The 26,134-nt window shown below is 36.9% G+C and overlaps 1 protein-coding gene across 1 annotated transcript in view; it reads left to right on the top strand.

Moving 5' to 3' along the window:
* COL25A1 (collagen type XXV alpha 1 chain) overlaps positions 1 to 26,134 on the top strand; it is a gene marked incomplete at both ends in the record, with an annotated part of 298,501 nt that overhangs the window by 149,382 nt on the left and 122,985 nt on the right. Inside the window, 3 exons of the mRNA XM_082758470.1 lie at positions 3,198 to 3,242; positions 5,350 to 5,357; positions 7,313 to 7,339. Of these exons, the coding sequence (XP_082614596.1) occupies positions 3,198 to 3,242; positions 5,350 to 5,357; positions 7,313 to 7,339 (80 nt within the window). The remainder of the gene's footprint in view (positions 1 to 3,197; positions 3,243 to 5,349; positions 5,358 to 7,312; positions 7,340 to 26,134) is intronic.

The raw sequence follows: 26,134 nt of genomic DNA on the forward strand, positions 1-26,134 counted from the left end.
AATATTCTAGAGAGGTTTTTATCTTGGGTGAGAAGGTTCAGAACATTTACATGGTAGGTTGTATATCTTGCGCAAGCTGTAAAAATGTGTGGACTTGTAAAATGAGATTGTGCTTGGTACAACTTTATTCACTGCGTCTGCTGCCCCAGCGAGCACCAAAGCCTCCAATTACTGCAAAGTTATAAAACTCTAGACAGATGGAAAATTAATATTTATAGCAAAATACCCCGGGTTTTGATAAGTGGAAACTCTTGGAGCAACAGATGATGTTTGCAGTTAAGATTTAGAAAGCAGCCTGTTCAGGAAAAGATGAAAGCTCGTGTACTTTCTGAAGTAGTAGGTCATCTAGTGATGGCCTTAAATGTCAGCATTGCTGTTTCTGTGAACTGGAACCATCTGTGATGAAATGCTTAAAAAACGTTGTTCTGTACTGGTAAAAATAAATATAGAGAAATTATTTCCTCAAATGGCCCCCCAAACCCAGTAAAAGTTGGCAAGATCCACCTCTCATTTCACAATTTCTGAAAGGTTTACAAAGGCTGCTGCCTTGACAGAGCCCTGCACAGTGCAGGAATAAAAAACAGAAAAGCTTTTCAGGAGAGGGGGAAGTGCCTCATGTCGCTCAGGAGCTGCCAAGTACGGCTGGCCTGAAGAGCTGGAGGTCAGGGGCCGTGCAGTGAGCTCATGGATGTGCCTGTAAATCCAGAGTGATTTTCTTAGCTTCAGTGCTGTTGGTTACTTTGGGAATACAGGAAGAAGTGTTTTTCTGGTGATTAACGTTTGCACACATCCGAGTCTAGTCATCTTGACATAATGGCTTAGAAAGGATCGGCACTTGGTGTCAGAGGTAGAGTCCCTTAGCCATCAATGTTCTCAGCTACTGAACTTGAATGCTCTACAGAAATCTGGTTTTCTGGATGAAGCTCCCTCCTTTCTTCCTGAAGTCCAGAGCTTGAGGTTACCCACGTGGTTTTCTGTTTGGGTCTCCAGTGCCCTGTGCTGGTCCGCAGCTGAAGTTTTGTAGTTTTCAAGTTCTGTTGTTTTCTCAGGGAAGAACTCAGTAGTAGACATGCATGTGTGTGTAAGTGCACACCTAGAGCATGGCTAAGCTTTGCTGAAATAGTATTCTGCAAAACAGATTGAGAATATTTGTTGTTATATGCTGAAAGACATCAAGATAAAAAGGTTATTATCAGGGCAAGAACCTTGTTGTTTTGTCCTGCTTGTCCATGTGCGTGACCAGCCTGTGTTCATCAGTTTAGGGGCAGCCAGGGAAACCTCCTGCTGTGCAGGGACGTGTTTCAGTGTTAAGAATTGGAAAAAGTGTTGAAAAAAAGTGTGTGTGGAAACTTGTTACGTGAAACAGGTTGTTATCTGTGCAAGACGTTTCCATACAGATCTCTTGCAGAAACCAGAGACTTTCAGGAGCAAGGTACAGGTTCTCTACAATGAAACAATATTTTTTTCCTGTTTTTCCATCGTGTAATAGCAAAATATTCTCATCTGGTTGGTATGCTGATGATAATGAATATCCCATGCTGTTCCTGTTTTCTATAATGTTGTTGCTGTAAGCTTTTATTACATTATGCAAGCACTGTAGTTGTTAGAACAAGAAAAAAGTATTTTAGTGAGACATAATGTTCTGATAGGAGCAAACCTCTCTACTTTCAATGTAAGAGCTGCTCCTCTTCTTTGTGTTTTTGTTGTTGTTTTCTTTGTTTTAACAACTATCCTTTTATTTCCCTGGCAAACTAATCAGTCAAGTATATTTTCAGCATCTTTGTCTTTTAAACCAGATTACTTTGCAATATATATTAATGGGAGAGGTTTAGAATTCATGTGCATTTAAAATAAAGGGGATGATGGTTCAAATGATTTGTAAAATATTCTAACTACTGTGACTATACCTTAATTATTTGCACAAGCCCACGTGTGCACCTAATTTCTATTGCAACCTGCATGACAGCCACAGCAGCGGTACCTGTGCTCCCACATGCTTTGTTGCTTTTGGAAAGTTGCCCGTGTGCTTGCCTCTCTTGTAGGTTTGAGGTTCTCACCTGTGGCTGTGAAATGCTATTAGCAGTATTTCAGTCCTGTTTCAACCCCACAGCTGTTGCCTTTCTTCCTAGTTGTATGAGGAGAAGCGAAAGTGTGCTTTCCTTGCGCTTCCAGGAGCAGTGTGTCAGGGACACCAAGAAGAAAGGAAGAATGTGCTACTCATGCCTACAGTTTAGGGATGCTGCAGTCTGAAGACAAGTGCAGAAATGAGGGACAAAAAATATTTTATTTTTCTTTAGAGGCTGCAGAAGACTGACTGTAGTATGTAAATATTTGTGGAAAAAGGAGTATGACTAATAAAGGATTGCTTAGCAAAAACCAAACAAGGACCAAGCTGGTGTGTTAAGGCAAACAGATATAAACTGGAAGCACAGGATCTTAGACAAGCGTGTCTAACAACAAATACAATGTTAGTGTTTGAGGGGTGGGGAGCCAGGTGATGGTTTCTTCATCGTTCTTTGGTGTTTTCAAGTAAAGGCTGGATGTTTTTTTCCAGAGGAAGTGCTCTTCTAAATAAATACATGCCAATTTTGCTTAATACGGAAATAACTAAATGAAATTTAATGCTCTGTGATAAGATAGGTTTAAGAAGATTGATGGAATGGTGTAGCAATTCAAATGAATACAAAGACTTTGGTGTTGGTTTATGTTGCTTTGTTTTTGTGGAAAGGAAAGGAATCATTTCTTCGCTGGGGTCCCTGGTGGACAGCAGAAGAATTGATGTAATTCTGTGCAGCAAGTTGAACATAAAGAAAAATGTTCTTGTCATCAGAACAGTGAAATACTAGGGGGAAAATGCCTGTGGAAGTCGCAGTAATATTTTTGATGTAGTTGACTTTTGCTTTGAGAAAGAAGAACGAACGGGGTGACCTCTACAGCTTCTCCCAGATATTTTTTCTGAGAGCCTGTAGTGGGTGATGTAGTTCTCCATTTTATCTTCAATTTCCTGAATGTTACTCTGGTAATCTGTTGCCCTTGCTCAGCCAAGTCTCTGGACCTTTCGCTGACTGCCTTGTACACACATTCATGAGCACCACATGTGTAATGAATCTGTTTAAAGCTTTACATCCAAGCACAAACAATATTCTACATGTTGTAATTTCAAGAAAGAAAGTTACAACACACCATCTTCTTTTTAGGTCCTCCAGGGAAAAGAGGTAAGCGGGGCAGAAGAGGAGAGACTGGTAAGTTTTCACTTTCGTATGATCCATTGCTGTTTGATGTCTGTGTGGTTTTGGGAGGATGCATACCCAGCATGCCTTCATCTTTATTTTTATTGCTTGTGTGCTCTGAAAGAGGGTTCTGAAGCTTCTCTCATAGAAATTTGTGACCCTTGGCATATACCTGTTGGCCTTCCAGATAGTTATCTGGTTTTGAGTGTCATTACTTTGTAGTCACACTTAATAATGTTTGACGTGGTGCCATTGGCAACGTTACCGGTACTTGTCAAACCATTTCCGTGTCATCTAAGTCTTGCACAAATCAGAGTAACTCCATGTTAGTCAGCAGCTGGGGGGATACTGTAAGTCAGAATTGCATCAGGCCTGCTTGGTTTGAGACGAACAGTTTGAGAAGGAAAGAAGTATGTTAAGAGTGTCAGTGTTCAGGGGAATAATGTGACAAATAGAGTATTCAGTGTGAGAGAAATTGCTGTTTACTAGAAACAAGTAGCAAGTTAGTTGTTACGTTAATAAGAAAAACTTTTGGTGGTTTGTTATCCTGTACCAGGGAGCTGGCTGTTGAGAAATAAAATCTGAGTGTTGGCGTAGAGCTTGAAATTTCATTTGAGACAGCGTTGTGAGATGCTGAGTGCCTCTTCCTGGGAACTGGAACTGTTGATTATGTTTCAGGACTGAGTCTTCAGTGAAGGTGAATTTTCTAGAATTGATGCAGGAGAAAATGAGCATTTCTAATCCCCTTGGCTATATTGTCTGTTTTGCCAGTTAGGGAATTCTTCCAATCAGCTTGGTCTCTGTAAAATCATTATGTAGCCCTCCTTAATCTTGTACATGTTTATTTATCTGGCTCTTAAAAACTATTTCCATATTTTCCTGCATCACAAAACTGAAACCTAACCCTGCCAAAGGTTATTATAAATCACCTTGATGTTTCCATTCGAGGTTGGATTAGTATTTACTTCAGAGAAAAGTGCTGCACTACAGAAGGGAATTCTGTGGTTAAAGATTGTCTTACAGATGATCCTGGCAATTACTTTGCAGTATGCTTGTTGATTCATTTTATGTCTCAAATAAACACACATTAAACTATTAACAAAGGAAATTGATCTTTCTTGTTTAAAAACAGACCTGCAATTTAAAATGCCATTTAAGAATATTTACCAGTATAAAGAAATTGCCTTAGTTACAGGACAATAAAACTGCATTGTTAAAAACAAAAGGCTATCAATATTAAAAGCAATCTCCAAGTACAGCTGCTGTGGTTTTATACTCCTTTTTCACTTCACTTTATTCAGAAATTAGAGAGAGGCATAAAAGCTAATGAAATGCCATTGATTTGGGAGCTGCAGCTGCTCAACTTAATAAGACTGAAATAGTAGATTTGATTTGTAGCCCTTTGATGATGTTTCCAAGAACTGCTATACAAAAGACTTTGAGTCTAAATAATTGAAAAAATGTGCAAATATCACTTCATGAAGTGTGACATTTTAACAGGGAACATTTTATATGTGTGCCTTGAGAAAGGAAGGTGATGAAAAGAAAGTTCAGCACTGTCAGGTGGCCACTGAAACCTGCCCTTGTAGGCAAAGTGGAAGGCTGGAAGATGCTGGTGCACGTATGTCTTGACTAGATGCCAAGGATAAATGCCAAGGGTACTTGGTGCAACTTTGCATCCAAGCTGTGATGAAATGCCCAACTGTGTGGCTAACTGAAACTAGTGATGTGGTTACATATGCTTTGTGTGGAGTCTGATGAAATGAGTCATGAGTCCATGGCTGGTATTTTTGGCCTGGCATGAAATTGCATGGAAGTGGATGGAGAAGCAACTTGCATAAGATTGCATGACCGTAGCTGAAGAATTTGCTTCCTTGGTAAGGTAAGAGCATGCATTTGAGCAGTAGCTGTATTTACAAGTTGCAAAGCCCAACCAAACCAAAAGGGACTTGAATGGGAAAATGCGTACAGTGTATTAGCAGCATTGTTTGCTTACAATCCTGAGGCCTTGTGTTTGGATTTATTTATATGTGTCTTTCTTTAAAAACTTCATAAGCTTACGGTTTATTTTTTTTTGTCTTTTTTCCCCCCCTCTCTTTCCCCCTTACCCCCTCCACAGGACCTCCTGTAAGTACAGTGATACATTGTTGGTTCTTCCAGAATCAGGGAGAAATCTATGTTAGATCCTGTTTTGTTATCACCACGATAAACTGATCATGTATCATCAAGAGGGAATTTTGATATTTATACTTACACAGCATAAACACTCACTAATTATTTTGGAACCGAATAATTTAGTCAGAAAGTTCCTTAAGAAAAATGTCTCTAAAACTATAAAGCTTTACATTCAGCGCTCCAGATAGCAGTTTGGACCACAATTCCATGTAAGTACATTATGCTCGTTTTGCTTATAACTTGGGAAAAAATATTTTGCTACAGGATAAAAATGTGAGAGTGTGTTGTCTGATGTCCAGACTCAGTTATTCTGCCTTGTACTGGGTAGCAACTTCCTCTGCAGTTGTCACAAACTCTTGGGGTAAAGACTTCAGAGGTACATGGGCTGACAGGCTCATTGTGGTGAAATTGTTACTGAGGCCAGTAAGTCCTTGTGCAAAAAGAATATTAAATAAGACTGCTCCATTTAGTAACTTGGTTGACTTTCGTGCTGCTCTTGTTGGTAAGAAAACAGTTTCTCAGCTTTTTGTTTTGTTTGTTTGTTTTGTGGCACATTCCCAGGGTAGCTCAAAAGTCAGACTTGAAGAACAGGAGTAAACACATGAATCTCAAACATTTGGTATTTGTCATGCCATCCATGTTCACCATACGGTATGAAAGTGTCAGCTTGAAAATAGTGAATTGATATGCTGAACTTCTGCTGTGACCTATTGATTTTAGTGCAAGCTGTATGTACTGAGCAGTGATAATACTTATCCTTGAAAGATTTTGACCGTGTTCTCAGGAGTTCATAGTGGCAAGTTCATTTAACAAGCCATCAATGAAAAGCCAGGCTTAATGCATAACAGTGCAGTCTATTTGACAGAAACATTGCCTTCCTCAACTTTTTTTTTTTTTTTTTTTTTTTTCAGTCTTCCCGTGAAACAGAAAGAATAACCATAAATCATGATGCAAGTGGTTTTCCTGTAGCAAGACAACATAGCAAGAGTTCACTATGTGGCTCATTATGAATGTCTTTGACTCTGTAGGTCCCCTTAAAAAAAGAAGTCTAGCTCATGACAATATTAATACAAACCTGAAATAGCTCAGAAGGCTGAATTATTCTTAAAAAGTGTCTGACTTAAAATTCTGAGTTATATATACAAAACTGCCTTACAGTACTTCATCTTGCTGAAAGTCAGTAAAGTTTTAAGTTGCTACAAGGCATTTTAAAATGTAGTTTCTGTTGCTAATTCATTTCTTGAATCTCATAGACATAGTGTGGCTAGGAGCAACTGTTGCAAACTCAATTCTTGTTTTCACCTGGAATGCTGTGGTAATCCTTTTCATTTAAAATAGCAAATATTTGTATATCCCACACAGTATTCCATAGAGTTTAGATGCATGCTGTATTTTCAAATGGTACTGCAGTGCTCTGTTTATTTTCCTGGTACATGACTACTGAGTATCATGTGTGGGACTAGTCAAAGGCTGGGGCTTTCAATTTTTTTATGCTCTGCTATAGCATTCTCAAATTTCTTCTTTGGCACCTATGATATAGCAGTAGCATATGTATTTATGACCTTACTGCCTAAGCACTAAATCTTTTTTTTCTTTAACCACATGTTGCCCTTTAGTCTATAGGGGTGATCTCTTCATAGCAAAGGCAATGTCATTGAGCATCAGAAGTAGTCAGTAGCTTCTTAACTAGAATGTTTAATTTAAAACATACGATTTCCATTGTCAAAGCCCCCTTTTTCACCATGTAGTACCGATTTCATCTGTTGGCTTGAAATATCATCACATATCAAAAAAATTATGGATGTGCACTTTTTAATTTGCCAGTAATGTACTCTGCATGCTTGTTATGTCGTATGTCATGACTGTGTTGTTAATGTGTGTCATACCATTTCATCTCATTCAACCAGGGTCTACCAGGGCGAAATGGCTATCCGGTAATTCATCATATATTTACGATAGCTTATATTACTCCAAAAATATGTTTCTGTTTTTTGGTTTTGCTTTATTATTGCCAAAAGGACCTTTTACCTGTTTCTCAGATGCCTACAAAACGTAAGACTTTCCTTAAAATAAAACAAAATCTTTGAGAAATTTTTAAAAAGAATCTCAGTGATTACAGTGCATAAATGCAATGCACTGCTTGTTTGACATTGTACATATTTTGTGTTGACTTTCTGCATTCTTGCATACAAAATTAATTTTTCACTATAATTAAAAAATATATATAATCCTTTAGCAGTATACTGCATCTCAATTTGCCATACTAGAAAGCTGTTCAGCTGGCATATGCAATCTCTGAGTCCTTTCTTTCAATTGTCCTGTTTCTCTTGATTGCTTCCTTCGATGCACTTTGATCAAAATAAAATGCTGTTACAGAGGTCTTAGCAGTTGGCTGCGTAGTCTCTCAGAGTAATTTTATGATAATGTATGTACTTCATTTTTCTGTCAGTTTCGTTCATATCTTTGGGATTTGTTGCCTGAAAATTGTAATATATGAAATAATGCATCTTTCTAAATTCTGTTAACAATATATTTCATTCAAGTAGTCAGGAGAGCTGACTGTTGTGTCTCACTCAAGAAAGGAATTGTGTGCCTGGTGTGGTGTGTATTAGAAACCACGTGACAAAATGTGGTAGCAGGTTCATTTCAGAGACAATACATATGTGGAACATAGTGACTGGTAAGGTATGATAATGATCTTACTTTAAGTGCTTGATACTATATCATGGAGGGCCATTCCAAACTGATTTGCCTGTATATTTCAGACAAAAGATTAAATTTTTAGTGAGTATTAAAAATGTTTCTGTTGGTAGATGTACACTGCTTACCGTGAACAGCTGGAGGTGGAAGACAATTTGAATGGTGTTTTCAGGGCACCTTCTGTAATTGCAGAGTTTACTGAGAAACATTACCAATGAAATATCATCCAATGCATATCATTAGTATTATGAGTAGTTGCAAATTAGCTGGTGAGAAATTAATTACTAGTAGTAAGAAACCTGCTTGTATGCAATGAAACCATTATCAGGTTTCAGAATGCTTATTCCAATTTCACTTATAGTGCTTAATATGAGTGTGTGTGTGTTTGGGAGGACAGAGTGAAAAGTGTTACGGAAAAAACTTCTTTTTTCATAATCTAGCTGTGAACTTTGTATACAGAGATTTGGATTTATAGGAAGAAAGACCCATGGTGACAACAGACCAGCCCTTATTTTGCGGCTTCTATGGAAATTAAATAGTTTTGGAGTTCTGTGTTCCAGCTAACGACCTTAAAGCACAGGGTGAAGGTTATGTTGTGCAATGCACGAAAGCCTCATAGACATCTTGGCAAGTTTAGAAAATGAGTGAATGCATCAGTGATGGACTCATGCATGTTTTGAAGGCTCCACGAGGACAGCCTGAAAATATTATTTCCTTCAAAGCCTGAAGGCCCAGTGCTTTGTCCATGGTCCAGCTGTTTTCTTGGAGAGGTTTGCTGTGGGATCTGAAGACAATAAAGGCACTTGAAAGCAGTGTTACTGAAATTGCTGATTCTAAAAGTGACATTGTTATGGGCAAACTTCAGTGTGAATTTATTTCTCTGCATGCATATAGCTATCTATGCGTGCACATGCAACTGTGTGCCTTTGGTACTGCTTAGCACTTATTGAACGCTACTTCTTCCTGCTTGAAAATGCCTGGAAATAGAATTTGGCTTAGCTTCTTCTCATTGTCCTTGACTGGCTGTTCAGACCTTTTCAGTTGCAGCCATGTCATCCTGCTTTAAATGGGAAATACGTAACAGCAAGTGTGATGCTTTTTAAAAGTACTTGTACAGTCTTTAGACCTCTATGAAAAGGCTATTAGAGTTTAAAGTTATTTCTCTAGAGTCCTATTTAACTCCTGTTGAAACTTTACTGTTTTAATCTTAGATTTTCTAGGGTATTCTGTGAGGATAGTGAGGTATATCTGCCACATGTAAACCGAAAAAACTCTCTGCTCAGTAGGTAAAAAGATATCACTGCAATCTCACAAAACCTAGCAGCTGTTTTCTCCAAGACTTAAGTTTTCAGTGTCTTCATTCATTCTAATTCTGAAGGTAGCTTAATACATACTAACAATAACAGTGAAAGGAATTCCAGTGAGAAATCCAAGTTCCTGGGAAGACATGGTATCAAAAGTCAAGAACATAAGCTGGACTTACTGCTAATGTGTAACACAGTTATCAAGGGGTTTATAAGACCATAATTAATTAGTTATTATGTAAGGCTCCACCAAAACTATAAAAGCTGTATAGTGCTATGGCTCCTTTTATCCTTGTTAAGAGCTTTGTATAACAAATAGAGTGATCAAATGCAGAGTTTTAACTCTTTCTACTTCTGTTTAAAGTTGAAATAAACTATCATAACTTCTTAAGTAAAAGAGAACTAGAAAAATGTGTAAATATAAGAATAAGAACATGGGCATTTTTTGCAGTGTTGTTGCAGACAATCTCACTTGAGAAATAATAATGATGGAACTTGTGATAATAATAATAAAATAATCTAGCTGCTTGGGATTGGAGTAAAGAGACTAAATACACAAACCCTGTGGTGTGGGAAAAAGAATCTTTTGAGCTGGTTGGGTGAGTAGAAGTTACTTTTCTTCCACTGAAAAATTGAAGTGGACTGAGAAAATTTTTCCTACTTCTTCTCCCAAGTTGAATTTCAGATTAAATATCCAAGTAAATCATCCTCAACATTGCTGCATTGTGGTACAGATGCATTATCTTCAGATTTCAGAATGAAGTGTCAGAATATGACAGTACTCATAGAATTGCTTCATAAAAGAAAGGGTCGGTGAAATTTCTCCTACATCTTTCCATGATAACAGGCTGCAGAGCAGCTGATGCACTTACAAAACTTTAGGACCTGTGGAGAGTTTTGTCTGCTCCATGTGACTGTGTGCTTTGTATTAATTTCCATTTTCTCTATCTTTGTTGACTTTAGTAGCAGAAAATGCCTTAAACATCATGCATCTGAGTTTTGTACCTGTCAAGATAGTGTCTCAATATACCATAAGACAAGCAGTATCATGATCTGTAGAGAACTTCAGATTGCTGTTAGAAGTCTCTGACTCCTGTTCCAATGTTAGTAAAGACAAAGAATGCTCCAGGAAAAAAAGAGAAGGGTTGTAAATGGGTTTGAGTATGAAGAAATATTCTTTGTATGGAAGAATGTGAAAACTGCTGTTGTGTGAAATTGGAAAAATGTGCTTTATTGTTTTGCTGTATTTCTCTGTCTTTGTCAGTACTTCTTATTTCATTGTTTCTGCTGCTTCTCTAGGTAGAGAGAGACTGAGGTTGTGTAGGCACGTGTGCAGTAAAGGTGGTGTAGCATGAGTCCTTTCTTCTTCCTTCCTCCATTCTTGCTGTCATATTATGAAACTCTAGTGTAATTATATATAATAAATTTCCTGGACAGCTTGGGAAGAGCACCTATGTGAAGGACAAAGCATTGAGCTTTCATTCTTTCTATTCTGAGCAATGACAAGGCAAGGCTACGTTTGAGGGCTCTTTTGTATTGCCTGCATCAAATAACTATAATATCTGGCTCTGGTCTTCCACCTGTTTATTTTTAAGAAGCATAGAGCCAAACCAAATAGACACGCTGATAGTATTTTTTTTTTCCCTAGCATAAGAAGTAATGTACAATTGATGCGTGAAGTTTTCTAATCAGGGTGTTCTGTCAGATGGCTGCTTTTCCAGTTTCTTTCTTCTTTGTTAGCATTGCTAAAGAGACAAACAAAAGAAGACTTCTACGTCAAGACTTATTTTCTCTCATTTAACAGATTTAACGTGGAAGTCTATCAAAAACAAAGTGGTAGGAGTTGTCTGGGCTTTTTGTGTCAGTTCAGGTTTATCTAGTAGCCTTTATTCTGTTATTTTTTAGTGTAAATAAAACATATGGTATATAAAGTTAATTTCACCCAAAAGCAAGTTTTTAAAACTCCAGTATTCTGGCAGCTCTACAGCTCTGGCATTGCAGTAAAATGAACATAACTGAAAGAATCAAAAGAGAAGAAATCTGAGAATTTTTCAGCTGTGATTAAGCTCAGCCTATGGAAGCCTTAAGCATCTCTACAACAGCTGTGGTATTTCCAGTAGCTGGTCAGGGCTCTTCTTTTTCAGTTGCAGTGCAATATAAATGTCTCAGCTCAAGTATCTGCTTTGTCAGTTCCTGACCTTCCCCTGAGGATTTGACCTGGTGATCCTACAGAAGCTTCTGTCTCTCTTTTACAGCATTTCTTTTTCTCAACAGGTGTCTTTGTAGACCACCTTTTATTTTTGGCATTTGACCAAAATAAGGTCTTAAAAACATATACCAGCAAAACTTTTGCAATAAATTTCAGGTTTGGTAGATAAATATTTATAACTATTTTGGGTTTCAGAAGACTTTTTTATTTTTAAACACATAGAAAATTCAAAACATCTGGAATCTGAGAAGTTTCTTTGTACTCAGTGATTTTATGTGTTCTCAGTTCTGTGTAATTTATCCTTCTTTTTTAGTCCTGACAGTAGTGATTGACTTGGAAATCATGAAATTTTCAGTTGACCCATCTGCCTGCTTGTTCTGAGTTCAGGGAATGCTTTGCTTCCTTCAGAAAGGTACAGATGGTCAGCTGTCCATTTCTGAAGGTTGCTGGGTTTTCCAATTTCTAATAAAGAGCCATGCACTCACTCCTTGCCCAAGAGTTGTTCCAAAAAGTAGCCAGCTAGCTGGTGCCAGTGCTTTAGATTCACCAGAAAATGAGTGACTACTCAGTTTAAATTAATAAGTATCAACTAATTCCTTAGAGCTCTTTTTCTTCTTTCTCATAACCATTTTCCATTAATATATTCATTATAGCAGATCAGAACTCTAAATTTTCTTGCTGTGCTCATCAAAACTCTGAATTTGAGCCATTCAGTAGCGACAAAACTTTGAACATCCAAAAACATACTTTGGTCCATCTCAAGTGTAATACCAACATCGCAGCCAGTCCCTAGTTTTCTTTGTAGGCCATACACAACTGCCACAACTCTGCCACAGAAGCTTGTAAGAGGAGCTAGGTTTCTCTATTACAATCAGGCCACGAACCCCAAGAGTTGGGGCTGGGGAGATTCAACATTCAGTTCCCTTCCAATGCATGGAGATAAGCCAGTTTTCTGTGGCTGTAGGTGAAGGAAGCTTTCAGCCTTTTCCATGGATCCATCTGTCAAGTTCAACACTCAATGGTAGCTATTGCAGCATACCAGTGTGGCCTTTTTCAAGCCATACCTCTGGTATATGATGTGAGCCCTGAGCAAAGGTTATCTGAGTACAAACTTTACCTTGATAACGAATCATAGGTATGGTCATAACTGCAGTTTTTAAGCTGTAGTCTCAAAAATTACATTCTGGCACCATTAATGTTCAGATATGTGTGGGATAAAGTCAACCCTGGGGAAAAAAAAGTGGGTTAGACCATTCCTGCTTGCAGTTGTTGCCATTCTGTAGTATCTGTTAATAGACCTACAGTGGCAAGTTGTGTCAACTTGACTGTTCCTAAAAAACTTCTATGGCACCTCAAAAATCTTCATAACAGTCATAACGCAGTGAATCAGATTTTCTCAACAATGCAATACCCTAGCAACAGTTATAATGTTTCCCCAAATACTCTTCAGTTTAAACAGGCACAACAGACATTTGCTGTGAAGCAGGTTAATGATGAGTATTCTGTGCTGTGTGGCATGCTGTAAGCATTTGTTATTTTTATTTTTATTTTTTTTTTTAGAAAAATACTGCAGAGAGGATGTAGTAAATGCCCAGTTTTGCTTACTAACTTCGTGACCGTCTAAATTCACATGGCTGTCTGCATAGTAACTGTAGCCTTTCTAATGAGGTCATGTTAATACCAATAATGTCTTTTATGACCTTTGAATCTATGAATCATGTACATGTATAATACAATTCATCAGTCTATATGCTGATTTTTTGCACTGATACGAGATAATATTACAATTTCTTTGAACAGAAAGGTCTGAGATATTTTAAAGTCAGAGTTTCTATTAATTGTGTCACAGATGATTGAAGCTACACATCAGCACATGTTTATTAGCTTGTTGCAGCCTGATTGCCATTTTGAATGAACCATGGGCTGAATCCTTTCATCTGTAACATCCATCTAACACTTAGTGCATGAATAATGAAATGCAGTGTTTATTCCAGCAGCTTACTGGAGGAGGCAAAGTGCCCCAGGTTATTCTATACTGGTTACTGTGACCACTGAGTAACTACTGACTCATGGGAAAGCCAACAATGAAAAACAAAACAAAACAAAAAAAAAAAAAAAAAAAAGAAGAGGTTTCTGTGCTTTCCCTCATTTGTAGTTCCAAAAAGAGAGGTGACATAGGTGAGCCAAAATAGAAACTTCATGTGATGACTTTAGAAAATGATTTGGTTTGCAATAAATGCCTGCGTACATAGTGTGTTCTGGTTTAGATTAGTTTCTAAAATATTTTCTACATAACATTATAAATAAGGTTGTAAAAATTAATAGAATAAAATAACATGATCATAGATTTATTGATGCATCATTACTAATATGGACAATTGTTACTACATGCTGGATTCTCCAAGAATCTCTGTCTCACATGCATGCACAGAGAACTAAAATCTTGAAAAACCCACAGCTCTTCATGGCATTTTGTAGATGTCAACATGAATCAAGCATAACACTAGTATATTGTAGGTTTTTGTGAATCATTTTAGAGTTTATGTTCACAGCTAATGTCAATTCTAAATGATACAACCCCGTATATCTATCAGGTAAATTAAGGCTTATAGCTGATGGCAGATAGATAGGTGTAATTTAACAATTAAATGCCTTTTTTCGATATTTCCTTTCATGGCTTTAAATTAAACCTCACTTTCGTAATTAAGATCTTATAAATAGGGAAAGGAATTAAACTGGTCTGTCATTTATTTGTCAGTAAAGATATATTTCTGGTCTCTTTAGTCTACTCCACTGGCTTCAGTTTAGCAGCTAAGCAGGTGGCATGCAGAAGGCTGTAGTTAGGATTTTTCATGTCCATGCTTTGGCAGACATAATGCTTGAACTGTACCTAAGATCATTCATTCTTGCCTTTCTTTGGGAATCCTGCTTGAAATTTCCCAGTCATTTCCTTGCAACACACATTGCAAATCTCCAGTGTAATGGAAATAGCTTTACTTATGGAACAAACTACCTTTGAGCAAAATTATGCATTCCAAATGTTTTCCCAGCATATGCATGGATAGATATTGTAGCTCTGGGCCTCATTTCTCAAATTGTATTTGTGACAATCGCATGCAGATAGACGGTGAATAACCAGTAATAGTTAAAGGTGCCTCTTGCAATTTGCCTGAACTGTCTAGTTTCTCACAAGTTTTGAGATTCAAAGGAAATGTAAAATCACAGTAGAGATTCTGTATTTAATTACTGCGTAGTTCTAGAAAAGAAATCCAAAACTGTCATAAGATTCTTAAGTCAACAGTTCATTTATCTTGAAACAGAGTTGCAAATATGACACGTGACTTTCCGTAACACTGAATCTTTCATTTGGCCCTCTAATATAGCTGAAAGATATCTATCACTTTACTACCCATATAGCTCTCAGATGAATATGCTTATGGGGGAGTTTGTGCATTTTCAATCCTAATTGAGGCCAAGGGCTGTAATATTTCTTTGAAGAACCTTGTTCCTAAGTCACTAGTCTAGATGGTTTTATTCCCAGATTTCCAGAAAATGTGCGGTGGAAGTGCTCTCTCAAAGCCTGGTTGCACACCTGCTTCCCTCTGCAGCCAGGTTTCAGGTCCTCTTTATGACAGAGGCCCCACAAGCAGGGAACATCTGGAGCAGACAGGCACCTGAGCTGTTTGTCCTCAAAAAGCCGAGTGAGGAGCTTTCTCCCCATTAGGAACCAAAAGGTTTTTTCACATACCTGCAGTGGGCCACACACTGCTTAGCATCATCCAGTGATTTCACCAAAAATAGTTTGGGCCAACATTTGTCATGATAATAGGATCTCAGCCCCATGTTTTCATGCTTCGTTTTTAATGTTAGAAGTTAGGTGGTAGAACAAAGCCTTAAAGTACTTCTCTAGTCCAAGGGATCTGTTGGTATGGGCGTGTTTAATGCACACTTTGCCTCCTGCACCACAAGAGAAATACTAGAGTGTTGTTTGGACTGCCTTTGTTTTCCTGTTTGAAAAGATGAGTTCTCAGCTATGTGCGTGCATACCAAACTCAAGATTAGTTAAAGCAGTTACATTTCTGAAAGCAAACATGCTTCTCTGGTAGGAAAGATTTATACAAGCAGTATGGAATGTCTATTGGAAGTTTTTTTCTGTGACTGTAGGATACAGATAATAAATCACCCTCACAAAATGGTGGTGGATTTTTCTTTTCTTCTTCTTCTTTTTATTTATTTTCCCCCCCCCCCCCTTTTTTTTTTTCTTCATTGGCTTAAGGTAAAGCAATTAACATTATTTTTACTAATATTAAGATCTACAAAGTACTGAATCTAGAAGAAAATTATTGAGTTAAGAGCACTTTAGGTTTATTTGATACAAATTCATAGCAGCTATTCCCATGATAAGTGAGAGGAATTTAACCCTTTGCCTCACAAAAGGAGCATACTGAAAAACAACCATATGTACATGAGCACTCATCAGCTGAAAGTAATATTAAGTTTTTAATGTAGAAATCTGCTCCTTTTATATTTGTATTTGTACTACAATAGACTGCTGTTTACTTATGGTTGATGAGGCTGGAATTCTTAGCAAATGAAGTAAAACCAGGAAAAAATTGGAAATTGATAAAAAGCCATACTATTCTTTATGTAACAGTTCCTCTTTTTACCAGATTGATTGCTTATCTTAGTTGCAATGATAAGGATAGATTATTCTACTTTTGTTCATGTTGAATAGCACTTACCTGACAAGCAATCACAGAAATAAATGTGAGGGCAAAGTGGATTTGGGACCTTGCAGAGAAAAACACAGAAGACAAATTGCAGGTGTGAAGGAAATGCTTTATTTATCAACACACAGATTTTTTTTTAAACAGGTTTTGTCGCTATACTGGAGCTTAAAGGTTTATATATATATGTTATATTTTTTTCAGTGGCATTTGATATGTATACTGAGTTTTTGGCCTACAGCAACTGGAATGATTTATGATTGCTACTCACAATTTGTTTCAGAGAGCTTTGTTAGCAGTGGTGCAGTTCTTGAGTGTTAAGGTTGAAAGCGTGGATTACAGAATGCTCCAAAAGCACCAAGAGTAACTAACTTACAGCACTTTAATAACTTCTGTTTTGCATAATATACGATTTGCATTCCAAGTCAATGTGAAAGTCCAAGTGCAAATTCCCCCTCCCTCTCTCCCCCTCCCTTTTTTATTTCTTTTATTTTTTAATAGAAAAACTTGAGTGAGTTTCTGTTTTTCATTCAGGTAGCCTGACTGATTAGCTATCCTTCAGTATATCTCCAAAGAGGAAATGACCTCAACATTTCCACTTCCAGCTGTGTGGATCAATTATCCTGACTTTTTATCCATTCTGCAAACGATAGGAGATCTCTCATTTTAGCTCTCTGCCCTTAAGGTATGTAAAATGTAATCTGGTATTGCCATCACATACAAATTGTTTCTCCCTAAATGGGAATGCAAAGAAACTCATTTTTGTTCTTCATGCTGTCACTAGCTTCTGCAAGAATCCTTTTATAAGCTTGAAATCCAGTTATGTCGAAAGAAAGTAATGAAAATATTTTATTTGGATGTGTTCACATGTGTCATCCACAAAACTTAAAAGCATAGCCTAGAGATTGTAAGAACAAATAATGAAATTGATAAATGTTTTAGGATTTTAGGACCTCTTTCACTGAACTGTATTCTGTGTTTGAATTCACTAGTTCAGCTCTACAAAACTTCAATTTCAGTTGTGTAGTAGGACTGAAATTAGGAAGACTGATTTGCTGGAAAATAGCTCAAAAAAGCATAGGTGTGAAGAACTTGGATTTGGAAGTTTTTCTTGGTTTGGGATGAGTAGCCCATGTTCTATGTCATACACTGATCTCATTTCAGTACCTTTCTTCTCTTGGCTAAATGTTTTGTTGGCTGATTTTGCTCATTTATGTTTACATAGCAGTTGTCAAGGAGGAAAAAACTTCTTTCTAACTGCATGGTTGGGACACTGGTACCACTTTGAGTTGAAAGGTGATTTCGGGATAAAAGTAGAGAAATTTCTGTTCGTTTCTAAATGGGGTAGCTTCAAGAAGCAGAGGTATAATTATGGAGAAATTCAGTATCTTTCCTTAAAAACTTAAGGGTGAAGACCAGCACCAACTTGGTTTTAGAAGATTTTGTGGAGATGTGCTTTTGTTCTCGTGTGTCCAAAAAAATAATAAAATTAAATATAATAATTAAAAAATCAGCAGCTTTTCATATAAATTTCAAAAAACACATAAACTGAATTTGTCATGAAAGAAAAGGAATTGGCAGGAGGAATTTGGAAGTTGGACCTGTATAGCTTTTCACCTAAAAAAGAGAAAAGAACTGCAGAAGAAGTTTGAAGCAGTATTACTGCTGAGTCTCCGAATTAATATGACAGGATTCTTCCAGCATCTGCTCAGTAGCCTCTTATCAACCCAGCTACAAGCAACCCCAAAATTCTTTTAGGATTAGAAAATCCATCATTCTCCCTGTCTTTAACCTTTTTGAGTGAAGTATTGAAAAGAAAAGTTTTCCATGTTTTCTTGAGTTTATTCTTGCAAAAATTCTGGCACCAATAGAAAGGTTATTCCATCTCAAACATAATCTCCTTCATTATCTCATGATCTTTCAAATGTTGGACTTTGTTTAAAGTGAACTGTCCAGAGTCTTGCATGAAAGGTCATTAGGAATATCTGAGGTCAGTGGGACAGAACAGTAAGACAATAAGTGAGGTAGCCCTTAGCTTCCCAGTGACAGTAATAAACAGTAAATGCACAGATTTACAAGTAAAGATGTTGTGTGCTTGTCTGAGCACTTTATATGCTTTTTTGTTGTTAATTATTTTGTTTTGATGGGCACCTTAATAAACATTCCTTCAGGAAACCAGTTTTGGTACTGATTGTGGTAAGATCTATGGGATTTTTTTTCTTCAAAGACTAGAAATAATTCTTAAGGTGCAAATGCTTTCATTGCTACGTCCCACTTTTCTTGTTAAACCAGGGAAATAGGACAAGTGGTACATCACTAAAAACTATATGGGGAAACACTTCAGGAAGAAAGAATGAAAAAGGTTGTAGCGCATCTGCATTCTGCTTAATTTTCCGGAATGAAATATTCCCCTTAAGTATATTTTACATAGTTTTCCCATAATGTTTTGTGCTTTCTGAGGATGTATGGGTTCCAAAGCATTTTGGGGGGGACAGAATTGTATGCAGCATTACCAACTTTTAAGGAATAATATAGGTTATAGTATGCTTAAAACAACAGTAGTGGGTTGAAACTAGCCGCCCATATATTTGTGCCTTTTAAGTCTGATAGGTACATGACACAAGTATCTGAACGGGCTTGCATGTGCAGAATTTTATTTTCTGGTGTCTGAGCACATATGGCAGTGCACAGCTGAAAGCACCTGCTTCCCAGTTAAAGTTTATACACAGTGCATCTGTGCAGGTTTTTTGTATGTTGTATCCAGATGGAAATGCTGTATCTAGTGCACAGGTCTGAATGTTGGTGTTTTGGTTATCCTCAAACTGTTCAAATGGCTTTCTTCAGAGCACATGATAGTCACAGGAAGGAGATTGTAGGATTTTTATTTTTATTTTATTTTTATTTTTTTAATCTAAAGGTCTATTTATAACCCTTGGCTTTTTGTTTTCTTCTTCTAAAACCATTGTAACTGTTCTTTGATGGAGATATATCTGCTCAGATGGATCTCCTTTCTTGTAAGTCAGAAAGGAAGAATCTCTATGGCATCCTATATCTTTTTTTCTGAATTCTCTGGAAGCTGCATCTAAAATATGTGCCTCTTTAGGTGGATAAAAGGAGCTTGACACTTAGATTCCTTGTATCCCAAAGGAGTACAAATTAATTAGGGTACTTGCTCTTCAGTTTTGTTGATGTTCCAAAGGTGATGGTTTCACTAAGAGAGGGTCAAAAATCAGCCTATAAAGGTTATGTCTCTGCGGTGTTGCATTACTTGCCAGAAGACTGTGTTTTTATTTTTACGTTATGGTCTGCATTCTCCCTAAAATAAAAGATTTTTAGAAACAAAAGAAAGAGATTGACTGAAAGAAGTGAAATGAAATTTTTTCTGTTATTCTGTAAAGCCATCAAAACAGGCAGCAAGAAAGACTGTTCTTTAGGAGGGCTCCAATGAGTAAATGGATTTACTTCCATGGTGGTGTGGGGAGACAGAAGGATTCTTCAGAATTATTCCAGGAGAATGAAAATCTAATTTATCAAAGTCATCATGCCACAGCTGTTACAACAATCTATCTCCTGCTGAATGCCAGCCAACTAATTTTTGAGAAGTGATATTTTTCACAGTTTATTGTTTTCTCATCAACATGGCACCAACCACATCAAATATTTTCACACAATGTCATTGGCATTGATGAATTAGCCATGTGCTTTCTATTTATGGATACAGGAGTTTCAATTTCTTTGGGAGAAACAAGAACTGTTGGGTAAAAGGTAGGATATATCTCTCTGTTCTGTATATAAATTCTCATTTTTCAATTACCTGTTAAGATATGCTGGAATTCAGTAGCATAATGAAGTATTTTTATGGATGTATGTAGTTCTGGAACCCTTCACAGGACTGTTTTTAAGCACTTTAAGGTCACATTTTTTAATATTGTTCCTTTTTATTTATTTATTTATTTTAAACAGCAGGCAGTTACAATATGCCATGGTAAATCGAACACTGTCTGCTACAGTCTTTTAGAAGAGCTTGTTCCAACTTAGGTCTGCTTAGTTTTTTCATGTATTTTTGCATATATATTTCAACAGGAAGAGCAGTCATATACTCAAAAATGCATCTGCACCACAAGAAACTGCCTGTCAGATTTCCTGCAGAAAATAAAAAAAATAAAAAAAAATAAAAAAGAAATGAACAGCATCTCAGCAATTATTTTTCAGCTGTGAAATGTGCTTTTGAAAAGCTGTGACTATAATTTTTCTTGCATAGAACTCTTTGTACTCCCGTATTGTTACCATATGTGGCGCTTTTTTTGTAGTTAAGCCACTCAGTGAATAGCCAAACTCTGAACAATTTTTCTTTCTCCAGATTGCTGACTTCTAGATATAATCAGCCCTTCTTATAATTGCAAAGGAGTCATTAGAGTGTTCAGACTGTGTGCAGGTCTCCAGGCTAAGAGTCTTCTAATCTATCATGATGTCTCTCCAAGAAAAGGTTTTGGAGACTGTACCTAGCAATTCTGGTAAATTTTGGATTCTTTAAAACTGTCCTTCATCATCCATCATCTTCAGTTACTGATTATTTCCATTGTCTAATTTAGGCTAATCTGGACTTTAGAGCCACTTTGTGAAATCCATTTCTTTAGGTCACGTGTCCTTATGTTTCTTGGAATTCAAAGACAAATGTCAAAAATATTTTCTTTCCAGTAAGAAGAATAGCCAAATAAGTGTAAGATCCCTGCCAATTCTGCTTGGCAGTCTCCTATTAGCATTAGATTATTGCTTTACATATATATGCTGCATATTTCTCTATATTGAAGGCACAGCACTAAGCAGGTGGTTTAAAATAGAAATTGGAATAAATTCTGTTTACCTTTATGTTCAGGGACCGAAGTCTTAGTGTTGAGAGCCTAGTTTGTGCACGGTGTAGCTTTTCTGGCTGGTGAGAGTAGTCTGGAGCCTTAATCGTGGTGCTGCTGTTCTTCATTCTCTGGGTTTTATCAGCTCCTTGCTTCTGAGTCTCTTCTGTGTTTGCAGGGTATACTTTTAGTTCCTTGTTGGCTTGATAAAAGCAATTTTATAGGAGTGAATGTGGTTTATACCAACATGCAAAATTCTTGGAATACAGGATTAGGCTATTCAGGATTAAACAATACACTTTTCTTTAACAATGTAATTTTTCCATTGAAATAAAAATAAAGTATGCTGTCTGGGGGTGTTCAATTCAAATCTGAAATAATTTAGTATTGGAGTTTTGAATGGGTCTAGGAGAAGCAGGATGTTGTTTTTCAAGGCTGAAAGAGGTAGAGGCTCTGGCAGTTGACACGGAACCTGTAAGGTTATGGACAATAAGATTAAGCAGCCTAGCTGCTGTGAACTTTTTCTTTTAAATCTTTTAAAACTATGAAGAAACCCCTGCCTTGAAATACATTTACTTACTTTGCAATCTCCAGGTGCTGATCCACCTTGCTGACTTTTGTCTCAAGTAGTAGCTAATAGCAACTGCTTGAGGGAAGGATTCAGGAAATTCCATAATGGACTTCTCTGAAATAGCCTTGTAGTGCTCTTGTCAGTAGTTTTGCTTTTGGGGATAAGGGTGTTTTAGACAGAAGGTTCAACTCTTTTGTACTCTCTCATTGTTCTCTTCTCACAGTAAAGTTTCTTCCAGCATGAGTGATCTGGATTATTTGCTTTTATCAGTAATGTTCTGATTGCTGGCCAGACTTGTTGCAGGTTGATTTAATGCACTTTTTTCTCCCAGGGTTGGGACAAGTGATTTCTTTACCTGGGCTTTTCACTCTCACTGTTCTTGAGAGCAATCACTTCCAGTCATCAAAAAAGAACCAATAATGTTTCATCAGTCAAAGAAATTTAGCAAGTTGAACAGCTCATCCTACAAATTGCTCACATAAACTCTAAAACAGAGTTTCACTGAAGAGAAATCTCATCAGACTCGCTAGGGCTAGGGAATTATCTTACAGCATCTAGTTAAAGTCAGCCTTGTTAAACCCATAACTAACCAAAGAGTAGAAGGGTGTGGGGAAGAAATAGCATCTATCCATCACTTTGAATGGTATCATGATGAGGAAATCTGTCAATTCTGATTTTTCTATCAATCTTTAACTAAAATAGGTGATTTGAAAAGACAATGTGTTTTGTTTCACCTTACCTGAACCTAGGCACCATTTGTAAACCTGCTTTGAGACTGATTGATTTTTTTTCCACACAGGTGTTTTTAGACTCACTCAGACACAGTAACTGAGATGCAACTGATACAGGTGCTGTAAAGCTAAATTTTAGCTTTCTTCTGAATCCTTGATACCTGTTATTGTACATGTCTTTGCATAAGAGATTTCAGGCAGCTGCAAGTAACAATTTAACAATCAAGCTTGCAGCAGATTGTTTAGAAATATGTAATAACTTAGTCATGCAACTTAATCAGGATAAGAGTTTCTGAATTCTGAAATGCTACAGTGATAGTCAAAAAATATATTTTAAAGCTGTCAGATATCTAAAAAGATAAATCTAGAGGATTTAAAAAAATAATAATTTACCTATTGTCTACATTGCAAGAGAGATTATTTTTTTTTCAAAAATACTTGATTTCTCATAAAATAGGAAAAACGGTGAGCTATCAAAGTCTGAGAAATGGTTATGCATTTGAAGATAATTGGCCTGTTTTTAACTTATACATATATATATAAATACAGAATTGGACTAATCTGGAGTGTCAAAATTTTTCCTGATTTTTCCCACAGAAGTACAACAAATACATTTTTTCTGCATGCTTCAAATGAATATAAACCTAGGAAAATTAATCACTGCTAAAATATGCTGATCCAATTTATTAATTAAATCAACCCCACCCACCCCCAAATGTATTTAGATAAACGATGATCTGCAGCTCCTAAAGAAGAGGTAATATCTGTTTTTTGTGTAGTATGTATCTTCTGTTTCAGAATGCAGTGTTCCTATGGGTATTCCTTAGCTGAAAAGGATGACTGAAGGACAAATAGAGAAGGCAGAAGGAAGAAGATAATCCAAATCTTCCGCTTTTTTCTGTACTCCTTTGAACAATTCTTTTATTCCATAATAGATTTCACGTGATATCTTTTTCTTATCTTCACTTTTCACTCAGAATTTTCTAAAGAAACAAAGGCTGTAGTAAAGCTACTTCAAGTGATATTACTGGCCATCTTTTTGATAGGAAAGATCTAAAGGTTTCTGGTATGTCTGCTGACATTTTTGATTTCTAACGATAACTCCCTAAAATCCTTAAAATGTTTACCTCTAGAATAACCCAGTTTAAACAGTAACCAACTGATTTTGTGTAGTATTCAAAATCTGACTAAAAATATCTATGAGATTCATTGCTTTTTACAGCATTCTTGAGGAGTGGAAGCTACTTCTCACAAACAAAAGCTAAATGGCAATCATATTCTCCTTCCTCCCGCATGTTGACCCTGTCCATTTAAGGATTATTAGATAAGTAGTTAAAGCTGAGAAAATAGTGGTGTATTCTTGGGGGGGGAACACCAAAATTATTGTGTAAGCAACTTTGCATTTGAAAATCCTGGAAAATGTCTAATACCATAAGTGAATATTCAGTAATAGCATGTATTTTTAAAAATGGGAGTGAAAACCTAGAAAGGAAAAGCATAGTCCAGAAGAAACATTTTCAATGCCACCTCTGTTTCCTGTGTGAGGTTGGTGGATGTGTCTGTTGTATAAGAGTACTCATCTCCTTGTCTTGTGGTGTATTTTCTAGTTTTTTGAAATGTTTTACAGGAGTTGTGTTATAGAAGACCATGCTCCCCTTTTCTCCCCTACCTTCCATTCCCCTCTCCTCTCTCTCTCTCTTTTTTTTTTCTTTTTTTTTTTTTTTTTTTCTCAGAAATGACATACTAACCTATAGTAGCAGCAATTTAGTGAATAAAGCAGGAAGCTATTTGAACTATGTGGTGTGCAGCCTGGGAGATGGTCAAATTCATTTTACTTTGTTTTGCAGTTAAAGACCTGTTTTTGTTGTTGTTGTTGTTTTTAAATAGTGAAAGAACATTATTTAATTTCACAGTAATGACCCCTTAACTTAAGGGATTTTGTTCTCCTGTAGGGCAGTATGTGTCTGTCTTTTGTTCTATAAAGGGAATCCCAGAAGACTTTCCTAGCCTGCAGACCAAATAGTCCTGATACAAATGGAAAGAAGGGAGGGAAATTGTTATCATTTTCAGTTATGAGCAGGTGTTTCTCTTCAGCTTACTGGAAATTTCTGATTCTTCTTTACTGAGAATCTTCGAGATGCTACATACAGGCTTTAATTCAAGCGCACAAGCTATGTAGCATGGATAAAGAGACAACAAAATAAAAATTAACACTACCAAATATGCCTATCACTAAGGGAGCACAAAAATAGCAAAGTTTTCTTTGTTTGTTTGTTTCCTATGATAAACTTTCACTGAAAACAGCAATTATTTGCAAAATACAAAACACTGCTACAGCTACAACAGCTTTTGGCTGCTCCCTCTAAACCAGCAGTTTGACCCCACAATGAATTTTCCTTCTACAAATACTTATGTAAGTATTTTCTGTATTCATTCATCATACATGTAAATAATTAAATCTTTTCGGCTAAGCTTGCAGGAGACTAAATTTTGCTGCTGGCCTACACAGCCCTCTGGGGAACTTTATATACTTACAGCAACCTTACTGTTGAGTTTTCATTGGTAATATCTGTAGTTTGCTTTTTAGAAGTAAATGTATTCATAGCCTGAGCGCAGCTTAACCTTTGGTTTTGCACCTGTAGCGGTATGTGTAAATAATACTAGATAAATATAATGTAATACAGTGCTAGAAGAATCTGAGAAAGCTAATAATTTGGATATTTGCCTCATTTTTTGGGGTGTACAGTAACATTTAGAAGTTTGCTAAATAACTGTGAGAAAATTGGTAAGTGCCATATATGTGTTTGTGAGCTACAAGTACGTGATAAATAGCCTCTGAGAAAGCATACTAATAAAAGCTATTCTGTTAATACATTGGAAAATGTTGCATTCTTTTTTGGGTATCAGGGAAGAATTGGTTTAGAGAGAACATTAGAAAGATTTTGAAGGCCATCTGAGCACTCACAAACTTTCCCAGGATATCAGCCCCTGACAAAGATAGTGGTCATGAAGACAACCAAGGTACTGGTGACCTGCTTTATGTGTTCTCAGCACGTCATCTACTCTGTGCTGTGACAGGAAACCACAGTAAGAACTGAAGGGAAGGAGAGGTAAGGTTATTCCTGTAGGGCTGCCCAGGCACAGCAACTTGTTATTGGAACAGACAAGTAGGTTAGTGCAAAGGCTTCTTAGAAAGCCAGTAAGGTACCAAAATCATGAATTTCACAGAGTGTACATCCAGCTGATGTACTCTTTCATTGTAGATGTCTGGACTTTCCAGCAAAGCCTATGGTCTAGACTGGGAGAGAGTGAATAACTTGGGAACTCACTAGATTGACACCACATCACTTTGTCTTAGCATTTATTACTTCCTTGATAGCTGCTGGACTGACTGTTGGATGCGACTGTCGCTATTAGTGTAGAAAGTAAGAATACACACTCCTGGTTGAAGGGGAGAGTAGAAGCCCTGCAGACCTGATTTAGGCTAAACTATTTACACTTGGAGTTTTGCTCACAAGGAAAGCCTAGTGCTGACAAAGGGTACAAAAGACAGCAAGGGTAAAATGGATCCAACTATGTGCTGTCTTCCAAGCAACAGTGATCCAAATCAAGCCGTGTGAGCAATCCGTCCCAAGGG

The sequence above is a fragment of the Aythya marila genome (genome assembly GCF_965140915.1).
Source record: "Aythya marila genome assembly, chromosome: 4".
NCBI classification, from domain to species: domain Eukaryota; kingdom Metazoa; phylum Chordata; class Aves; order Anseriformes; family Anatidae; genus Aythya; species Aythya marila.